The following is a 10,710-nucleotide window of genomic DNA, read 5'->3' on the forward strand; positions in this document are numbered from 1 at the left end:
ACACCTGATTCTGCTTGGGGTATGTGGAACATATATTATATGACAACAAAGGATAATTCAAATGTTTCCAGCTAAGATACAACGGCCTGCTGGAAACCATCAGGATACGAAGAGATGGCTTCTCCTGGCGACCGTCGTTCAAAGAATTTGCTCAGAGGTGTGTGTGCATTAATTGTAACATGGCTACTGCAATCTTGGCCAACACAAAAAAATTGGATGCATGATATTGCTGTGCACTGCAGTTTTATTTTCAGCACACCATGCTAAAATCTTCTGTCTCCCCTCTCCAGGTACAACATTCTGCTGATCAAGCCAGATTTACCACTAACCAAGGAAAGGTATGTATAAAGACACTTGCACTCATTCCTGCAATTAAAAAAAGATTACATACACCAACATCATGTTAGGTGATTTCGTAGACATTCGTCCGTCTTATTAAATTTAACCTGTGTGGTTGGTGTCTTTTTCAGCTGCATGTCCATCCTCAACACTACTGAGATACATGGCTGGAAGTGTGGGTAAGGCTTCATTAGTTGCTCTTGTTGTGTTCAATGAATTGGTTTAGAAAATGATTTGCCACAATCAGTCTGAGAAGACTAACTTACTTACTGCTGAATCTTCCTGTAACAAAGCTTTCATAACTTAATCCAAGCTTGTCATTCAGGCTGTATTCCAATCAGATGATTCATGTTTTTATGCTGGAAGGAACAAGTCAGTGAATAGTTGATCTAGATTTCAGTTTCAATATATTTGGATGGCTGCCTCCATTGAGACATGGGAACACTCATCACTAATAATTCTCCCAGGTTCCAACTCGCCTAGTGCAAAATTCAGTCTTATAAAACTGTCAACTGAAAATCAGTCTGTCAAAAACAGCTCATTCTTCAGTTAACAGCTGTGTTGTCTTTGGCTTGTGAGGACAGCTCAGGGTTTATATTGAGTAAAGATCTTTATCTCAATTGCAGTCTTTCACCCTCTCGGTCCCCGCTCTTACTTTCTCCTGCTGTGTGGCTCTTTAGAAATGTCCAAAAATTACACTACATGACCAAAGGTATGTAGACACCTGCTCATTGAACATCTCATTCCAAAATCATGGGCATTGATATGGAGTTGGTCACCCCTTTACTGCTGTAACAGCCTCCACTCTTCTGGGAAGGCTTTCCACTAGATGTTGGAACATTGCTGCAGGTACTTGCTTCCATTCAGCCACAAGAGCATTAGTGAGGTCAGGCACTGATTTTGGGCGAATAGGCCTGGCTCGCAGTTGGTGTTCAAATTCATCCCATGGGCTGTGTGCAGGCCAGTCAAGTTCTTCCACTCTGATCTCGACAAACCTTTTCTGTATGGACCTCGCTTTGTGCACGGTAGCATTGTCATACTGTAACATGAAAGGGCCTTCTCTAAACTGTTGCCTCAAAGTTGGAAGCACAGAATCGTCTACAATGTGTATGCTGTAGCGTTAAGATCTCTCTTCACTGGAACTAAGGGGCCTAGCCCAAACCATGGAAAAACAGACCCAGACCATTATTCCTCCTCCACCAAACTTTACAGTTGGCACTATGCATTGGTGCAGGTACCGTTCTCCTGGCATCCGCCAAACTGATTAGTCCGTCGGACTGCCAGATGGTGAAGAGTGATTCATCACAACAGAGAACTAATTTCCACTGCACCAGAGTCCATTGGCAGCAAGCTTTACACCACTCCAGCCAACGTTTGGCATGTGCATGGTGATTAGGCTTGTGTTCGGCTGCTTGGCCATGGAAACCCATTTCATGAAGCTCCGTACAAACAGTTATTGTGCTGACGTTGCTTCCAGGGGCAGTTTGGAACTCGGTAGTGAGTGTTGCAACCGAGGACAGATGAGCTGTTGTTGCTCCTAGACGTTTCCACTTCACAATAACAGCATTTACAGTTGAACGGGGCATCTCTAGCAGGGCAAACATTTGACAAACTGACAATCCTGTGACGGTGCCACGTTTGAAATTCACTGAGCTCTTCAGTAAGGCTATTCTACAGCCAATGTTTGTTTTGTCTATGGAGATTGCATGGCTTTGTGCTCGATTTTATACACCTGTCAGCAACAGGTGTGGCAGAAATATCCGAATCCACTAATTTGAAGGGGTGTCCAAATACTTTTGTATATATAGTGTATGAATATGGCTTAATGACAGTACTGAAGTTGATTGGAAATCTTTCTTTCTCTAATTTTCTCTCTGTTTTAACAGTGCTTTATGCAACAATTCCCTGTGCAAATAGTGCTCAATATCTATAAACATTGTTTAAACTGTCTCTCTCTTTTTGTGGCAGCTCGTCTCGTATGTTCTTTAAGTATTGGCACCAGGAGGAGTTGGCCAGGCTGCTAGAGAGACTTGGCAAGGCAGCACTTGTCATCCAGAAAGGTAAGGGTCACAAACTGTAGTCTCTGGAACATAATATCTCAAATGTCTGTCAAAGTAATTTAATTAGCATCTGTGAGATGTTGCTGCTTTTGAACTCAGGCCTGAGGGTAAAAACCCTTACAGGTCTGTAGACTAGGTTATAATCATTGAAGTAAACAATGAAAGAAAACATGATGGGACATGATTAAACAAACATTACCATCAGGAAGATGCATGCAGTTTTAAGGGCTACCTTCAGTCTTTGCGTTGCGACCCCTCACCCCACTGCAAGATAGATGATGATTTCTCTGGCATACTGTCTGGCATCTTGATTCCATGGCCTGTGCTTACTGTAGCATCATTTTGCATTGTAATGTGGTCCTTTATCACAAATACCATTCATTAGTAATGTTTCTCTCCTTTCTATGTCTCGTCACTGCATCTCTCTCTCTCTTCACATTCTCACTGTTGCTGTGTGTTGCAGACTACCGTTCACTGCGCTGCAGGAGGAAGTACCTGTCCCTGCTGGTGGAAGTGCACAGACAGAGGCAGGCCCAGAGAGAGAGGGTAGAGAGAGAAGCCAGGGAGGAGGAGGAGGAGAAGAGGAGGGAGCAGGAGCTGGAGGAGGAGATGAGGCGACTGGACATGGAGCAGGAGAACAAGAGTAAGGAAGCAGAATATCCCTCTCTCCCTCTCTTACTCACCTACAGTGCATTCGGAAAGTATTCAGACCTCTTCCCTTTTTTTACTTTTTGTTACGTTAACAGCCTTATTCTAAAATGTATTTAAAAACAAATGTTTTTATAAAAAAAATTGAAAACAGAAATACCTTATTTACAAAAGTATTCAGACCCTTTGCTATGAGACTCGAAATTGAGCTCAGATGCATCCTGTTTCCACTGATCATCCTTGAGATATTTTTACAATTTGATTGGAGTCCGCCTGTGGTAAATTCAATTGATTGGACATGATTTGGAAAGGCACACACCTGTCTATATAAGGTCCCACAGTTGACAGTGCATGTCCAATCCTCGACTTCGGTGATGTCATTTACAAAATAGCCTCCAAAACCCTACTCAATAAATTGGATGCAGTCTATCACAGTGCCATCCGTTTTGTCACCAAAGCCCCATATACTACCCACCACTGCGACCTGTACGCTCTCGTTGGCTGGCCTTCGCTTCACACTCGTCGCCAAACCCACTGGCTCCAGGTCATCTACAAGACCCTGCTAGGTAAAGTCCCCCCTTATCTCAGCTCGCTGGTCACCATAGCAACGCCCACCCGTAGCACGCGCTCCAGCAGGTATATCTCTCTGGTCACCCCCAAAACCAATTCTTCCTTTGGCCGCCTCTCCTCCCAGTTCTCTGCTGCCAATGACTGGAACGAACTACAAAAATCTCTGAAACTGGAAACACTTATCTCCCTCACTAGCTTTAAGCACCAGCTGTCAGAGCAGCTCATAGATTACTGCACCTGTACATAGCCCATCTATAATTTAGCCCAAACAACTACCTCTTTACCTACTGTATTTATTTATTTTGCTCCTTTGCACCCCATTATTTCTATCTCTACTTTGCACCTTCTTCCACTGCAAACCAACCATTCCAGTGTTTTTTTTACTTGCTATATTGTATTTACTTCGCCACCATGGCCTTTTTATATTTTTATTTATTTATATATATATATTTTGTTTGCCTTCACCTCCCTTATCTCACCTCACTTGCTCATATTGTATATAGACTTATTTTCCACTGTATTATTGACTGTATGTTTGTTTTACTCCATGTGTAACTATGTGTTGTTGTATGTGTCGAACTGCTTTGCTTTATCTTGGCCAGGTCGCAATTGTAAATGAGAACGTGTTCTCAATTTGCCTACCTGGTTAAATAAAGGTGAAATAAATAAAATAAATAAAAATGTCCGAGCAAAAACCAAGCCATGAGGTCGACGGAAATACCCGTATAGCCCCGAGACAGGATTGTGTCAAGGCACAGATCTGGGGAAAGGTACCAAAAAATGTCTGCGGCATTGAAGGTCTCCAAGAACACCATGGCGTCCATCATTCTTAAATGGAAGAAATGTGGATCCACCAAGACTTTTTCTAGAACTGTCCTCCCAGCCAAACTGACAATCGGAGAAAAGGGCCTTGGTCAGGGAGGTGACCAAGAACTCGATGGTCACTCTGACAGAGCTCCAGAGTTCATCTGTGGAGATGGGTGAACCTTTCAGAAGGACAACCATCTCTGCAGCACTCCACCAATCAGGCCTTTATGGTAGTGGTCAGACAGAAGCCACTCCTCAGTAAAAGGCACATGATAGCCTGCTTGGCGTTTGCCAAAAGATTGATGAAGAGAAAAAAATTACCATTTCATTCATTTTAGAATAAGGCTGAAACATGGAAAAAGTCAAGGGGTCTGAATACTTTCTGAATGCACTGTATCTCCCTTACTGACATTCACCTACTTGTTCTGTTTCTCCCTAACGCTGTTCTATTTTTGTTCTTTACCTCCAGCCTTCTCCAAACTCTCTCTACTTCTCTGTGCACGTTGACAAACACATTTCAGTCTGACTCAAATCAATAATTCAGCATTCAAGAATGTGTAATGATCCTTGTCACTCATTGTATGAATACACTGAGTGTACAGAACATTAAGAACATTGTTCTAATATTAAGTTACACCCCCTTTTGCCCTCAACAGCCTCAATTCATCAGGGGTGTCGAAAGTGTTCGACAGGGATGCTGGCCCATGTTTACTCCAATGCTTCCCACCGTTGTGTCAAGTCCTGTGGGTGGTGGACCATTCTTGATACACATGGGAAACTGTTGTGCGTGAAAACACAGCAACATTGCAGTTCTTGACACAAACCAGTCTGCCTGGCACCTACCATACCCCATTCAAAGGCACTTTAACCTTTTGTCTTGCCCATTCACCCTCTGAATGGCACACATACACAATCCATGTCTCAATTGTCTCAAGGCTTAAACATCCTTCTTTAGCCTGCCTCCTCCCCTTTATCTACACTGATTGAAGTGGATTTAAAAAGTGACATCAATAAGGGATCATAGCGTTTACCTGGATTCACCTGGTCAGTCGATGGCATTGAAAGAGCAGGTGTTCTTAATGTTTTGTACAGCCAGTGTAGCTTTGAGTGTTGTGTTAACCGGGGTGTGTGTGTGTCTCAGGGCCATTCTCTCCACCCGTGCCCCTACCCAGGAAAAGGAAGCCACAGCCCCAGCCTCGCTCTATCCTGCCCACTGCTACCCACCTGGCTCCTGTCCCACGGCCCCGCAGCAAACAGTTTGAGGTGAGCCATACTCAAGAGTCTACACTGGTAACCTTGATTTTAATTGAGAACTGTAAGAAGTAATTTGCAGGAAGTCATCTCATGTTGAGCCTCTCTGTTTTAAATATCTCTGGTGCTAGCCAGCACTGGCTAGCCCACAGACAGCATGTTGGTGGGAACCATGCTATTGACTGATCTTGTACCCTTCGGCAATCGATCTCCCACTCTATACCCTGACATCCACTCCCAGTCTTTGATGACTAAATTTGAGCCTTAAACGACCCTACGATTTACGGTTCCCTCTGTCTCTCCCAGGCCACTCCCTTTGACAACCTGGAGGTGCATATTGAACTGGCTGAGCTGGTGGGCCAGGTAGGGGGAGAGGAGCGAGCCAGGGAGAGGAGCAAGAAGAGGAAGAACACCATTCGCTGGTTCAAGGAGACGCAGGCCCGCAAGGTGGTCCACAATGGAGCCTTCCCCTGCTGGTTCCATGGCATGATTACACGCAGGTCAGTAAAAGAGGATGTCAAATGCACATGTACGCAAATTCTCATTCAGATTTCATTGTGGTTTTAAGTCTCTCTGTGTATGTCTCCTCTACAGACAAGCAGAGGATTTGATGACGGACAAGCCTGTGGGCTGTTTTCTGATTCGTGTGGGACAGAGCCGGGAGGGCTACACACTAACATATAAGTAAGACTGAGGATGACAAACTGGATTTAAACAGATTCATCCACCAAATGACACGAGGCATTAAACCCCTAACCTCCTGTTTGGACCTCATCCTTTGTGACCTATGTGTACCCTTTACCCTCTGACCTTGGCCTCTCCGTCTATCCGCTGTCAGGGGGGCGAACCGCTGCAGGCACTTTATGATTGAGATGCAGTCTAATGGGAAGTATGTGATCCTGGGGGAGGATAAGGCTCATCCCTCCCTGCCTGATCTGGTGCAACACCACAGCCAGGTGGGCATCAAGCCCTTCAACGAGCTGCTCAGCACTCCTTGTGGACAGGTCAGCATCGGGTCAAACCCCTTTTAGGGTCTGGCTCCTGTCAAATACTGTCTTGAATATACCCACAGTTGGAACAGGGTCTGCCAGGAACTGTGTGCAATACTGAACAGTAACAATGCATCATCAAACATTTATGTATTTTATGTAGTCTGGGAAGAGCCCTAAGCTGTTCAGAAAGCTTATAGCAAGTATTTTACAATCTACATGCATGGACTGTTCCAGATTTAATGTAAGCAAATTTGAATTGGCTGTTTCAGACATGTAACCAGAACACAGACTACGAGGACTTGAAGGGCCTGGACCTCCTGGCTACAGCCAACCACGGGAGCCCCAAGTCTGGGGAGGAGGGCGAGTCAACCCCTGACCCCGTCCACCTGGAGCTCCAGCGGCTCTTCCTGCCCCCCGGGCAGAGCCCCAGCCTGGAGACCCAGAGACCACCTGTCCTCAGGCGGATATCTGACCGAAGACACCGGGCCGTGGCTGGAGGAGGGGAGGCCCGCGGAGGGAGGAGAGGGGAGAGAGGAGAGGGGGAAGAAGAGGAGGACGAGACTGACCACAAGAGCAGGTCATTCCCCCGGTTGTATCCTTCCATCCGATTGGCTATGAGGGAGATCCAGCAGATCCAACAGGTGAGAGGCAATGATGAGGAGAGGGAAGAGGGATAAATGGAGGGAGCGAGAGATGTAGAGGCAGACTTTAATGTGTGGTTGGACACATGGTGTCGAGTTGAATGGCCTATGTATTAATGCTGGATACAGGTTATCATTGTTTATCAATGAAATTACACACCTTGAAATGTCAGTCTATAGAACTGATTGGGTACATTTTGGTCTATTGCTAGAACTGGTGTAGGTACATCTGCGTATAGATAGCAGTCATTATATGGTGTTGTTGAACCATTAAAGGGCATCTGCACTTCCTGATTTTACCTCATTTTGCATCAATGCTCATTAAGAAATGCCAGCGGCCATGACTGAAGGCAAACAAGAGTTGTCTTGGTGGGTGTGGTTTGATGTGGGTGTTTCTTGGGTGCTTTTGGCATTCAATCACAACAGAAGGACAGTAGCTAACCAGTTTGAGTTGAAACATTATTGAAAGCAAGCTGGCAACATGCATCAAACATATCATCAGGTTTGCATGATTATGAGCTAGCTAACTAACAGGGAGCAAACCTGTCTTCAGGTACAATGTTAGCTATGCCTATCTTCCTCTCAAATTTGTATTTGTTTTATGTAATCTTTATTTAACTAGACAAGTCACTTAAGAACAATTGTGCACCGCCCTATGGGACTCCCAATCACGCCCGGATGTGATAAAGCCTGGATTCGAACCAGGTACTATAGTGACGCTTCTTGCACTGAGATGCAGTGCCTTAGACCGCTGCACCACTCGGGAGCCCTAATAAGGCTGATGGAGCAGGTCAGAATGCTCCAGTGTTCACATTTTAGGAGCAGCAATGTGCACACGGCGGTAGACCTGCGCACAAATGTTCCAAAATTACATTTGCGGAAAAATACCGTTCTAAAATGCTCACCATTCATGCGAGCGGTTTCATGCGAGCGGTTTCATGCGAGCGGTTTCATGCGAGCGGTTTCATGCGAGCGGTTTCATGCGAGCGGTTTCATGCGAGCGGTTTCATGGACAGAGATGGAAATGTAGAAAGAGGGGAGATCTAAAGATGCAACAACCATCATGGGTTGCTAATATAACTAGGATAATGCCTTTGACTGATAGACAATGAAAGAAAGTTGAAAGAAAACCAATAGAAGAGGAGAACGCATATGAGAAAGTCTTTATAAAATAATTGTCTCCACATTTCTATGGTGCATTTTGGATATAGGCTACTATGAAGCAAGGTAAGACATGCCTCATAATATGAAGTAAAACCGCCTTTCTTTCGCTGGGCGGGCCGTTTGGGTAAATTTTGGCAAAGTTAGAGTATACCCACTTCCTCAGGTGCCACTACACCACTGCTACTTACCAACAACACACCAGTCTCAGGTTTGATTGGTTGACAGCCCAAGTAGAAACTAGTCGGATGTAATCCATATCCTGGCAATCTGTCAAAGATTGTTGAATAACTTTATGGAATCCCATTTTCACTAGAGTAGCTATTTCCCAAGAAAGGGCAAGTACTAACCACACGTCTTGTCTGGAGAAGAGGTTCCAGTCGCCAAGACCCCGGTGCCCCGTGTGGTTGGGGGTTTACTGATTTTTGACCATTCTATTGGTCCTCCTAAGGAGATGTCTCCGCCTGCCCAGGGTACCGGGCCATGCAAAGCGACGCAGTCACTTACCAAACTCTGTTTTGGACGACACTGACTTTATGAACAATAGCGGTGTGGGGAAAATCACTGGGGGAAAAAAACAAAAAAACATATTACAACCTATGTATTGTGATAATTGTGTTTGCTCTATAACCTGTTAGTTCATATGCCTTGCGCCCGTGATATATATATATTTTTTTATTTTTTTATTTTACCGTTATTTTACCAGGTAAGTTGACTGATACAGTTTAAGTCGGAAGTTTACATACACCTTAGCCAAATACATTTAAACTCAGTTTTTCACAATTCCTGACATTTAATCCTGATAAAGATTCCCTGTTTTAGGTCAGTTAGCATCACCACTTTATTTTAAGAATGTGAAATGTCAGAATAATAGTAGAGTGATTTATTTCAGCTTTTATTTCTTTCATCACATTCCCAGTGGGTCAGAAGTTTACATACACTCAATTATTATTTGGTAGCATTGCCTTTAAATTGTTTAACGTGGGTCAAATGTTTCTGCAGAATTTTCCAGATGGCCAGGATCAGAGCTCCTCTATCCCTCACAGTACCACCAACCCGTCCTGGAGGAGGACCGGTAGGTCATAGTTCTGGGCAGGGCATAACATTGTGCAATATATTGTTTTTAGACATGTCTTTATCATGTAGAATAGGGAATGATGTCAGCTCTATTCATTCCCATTTCATTGCGCTCCCACGCTGCCTCCCAAAACCCAACACACCATAATGTTGTGCAAGTCTGAGTGTGCACGCCTTTCTTCTTGCATGTCTTTTATATACATATAAATAACCAACACCTTTTCAAGCAGAATCAAGTATTTAGCCAAGCAGTGGTTTACACTGACTTATGCTATTTTTGTGTCTGTTGCAGATTCATAACCCATGGGATGGAGGGAGTTAATGCTATTTGTTGTTTTTCCCCAACTGAATGAGTTAACTGGGCCTTATTCTGTCTAAGCTTTATCCATGAACAAATTGTAAGGAGATACTTCCTTGTTTACTAGTATTTTATTTGTTATGTTTTATTTTGTAATGATTTTAATTTATGTGTGTTAAGGGGCTTTATGTTTCTGATTGTATTGTTGTTTTATGTTTATTTAAATGTAAATTATGCAGTGGGAATGTTTACATTCTGTGATTTACTGAATATTGTTATTTGTTTACATTTTAGATATCTGGTTGTCATGTTTTTTTTCTCTCCCCCCCATCATAATAAAATCTGCATGAAAATGCTTCAGTGTTAACACATCATGGCTCTCTCTCACTTCAGTCATCAGTGAGTTTTTTACCGTTAAAGAATAAGCCAATAGGCACGCAGACCTGTAGAGAGGAGTGGTTTTGTTTTTTAACTGATATATTTCCATACAGTGATCACATTCAGAGTAGTAGAGAGATCACAACAGGCAAACAGGAGTCTGACACTGGGACATAGATCTAATCAACCTGATACTGTAGGACTCAATCTCCTTGATGGATCTCAGGGTTCTGGCTTTTGTGCTGTGTCTCACCATATACTCCATCCAAGGTAATGTGATGCACCAGTGAACATTTTATTAATATACTGTGTGCACAACTCCAGTCCTTGAGGGGTGTGATCTTGCTGGTTTAATTGATTCAGTATTGATGGATTTTCATTAGGCATTTTTGGGGTCTGGTTATTCATCTGTTACTCAGGAATATCATGTTAATTCTGGATCTTTGTGTAGTTCTGACATGGTTACTGTAATTATATAACTGCCTCTT

General features: G+C 43.7%; 1 protein-coding gene across 1 annotated transcript in view; it reads left to right on the forward strand.

Moving 5' to 3' along the window:
• Positions 1-10,215, forward strand: part of LOC129818491 (myosin-IIIb-like) — a 59,829-nt gene extending 49,614 nt beyond the window's left edge. Inside the window, exons 19-30 of the mRNA XM_055874435.1 lie at positions 72-157; positions 291-338; positions 471-518; positions 2,308-2,399; positions 2,863-3,042; positions 5,566-5,687; positions 5,982-6,175; positions 6,270-6,359; positions 6,514-6,679; positions 6,937-7,308; positions 9,472-9,544; positions 9,839-10,215. Of these exons, the coding sequence (XP_055730410.1) occupies positions 72-157; positions 291-338; positions 471-518; positions 2,308-2,399; positions 2,863-3,042; positions 5,566-5,687; positions 5,982-6,175; positions 6,270-6,359; positions 6,514-6,679; positions 6,937-7,308; positions 9,472-9,544; positions 9,839-9,846 (1,479 nt within the window). The 3' untranslated portion in view covers positions 9,847-10,215. The remainder of the gene's footprint in view (positions 1-71; positions 158-290; positions 339-470; positions 519-2,307; positions 2,400-2,862; positions 3,043-5,565; positions 5,688-5,981; positions 6,176-6,269; positions 6,360-6,513; positions 6,680-6,936; positions 7,309-9,471; positions 9,545-9,838) is intronic.
• The last annotated feature ends 495 nt before the right edge of the window (positions 10,216-10,710 follow it).

The sequence above is a fragment of the Salvelinus fontinalis genome, chromosome 21 (genome assembly GCF_029448725.1).
Source record: "Salvelinus fontinalis isolate EN_2023a chromosome 21, ASM2944872v1, whole genome shotgun sequence".
Classification (NCBI taxonomy): Eukaryota; Metazoa; Chordata; class Actinopteri; order Salmoniformes; family Salmonidae; genus Salvelinus; species Salvelinus fontinalis.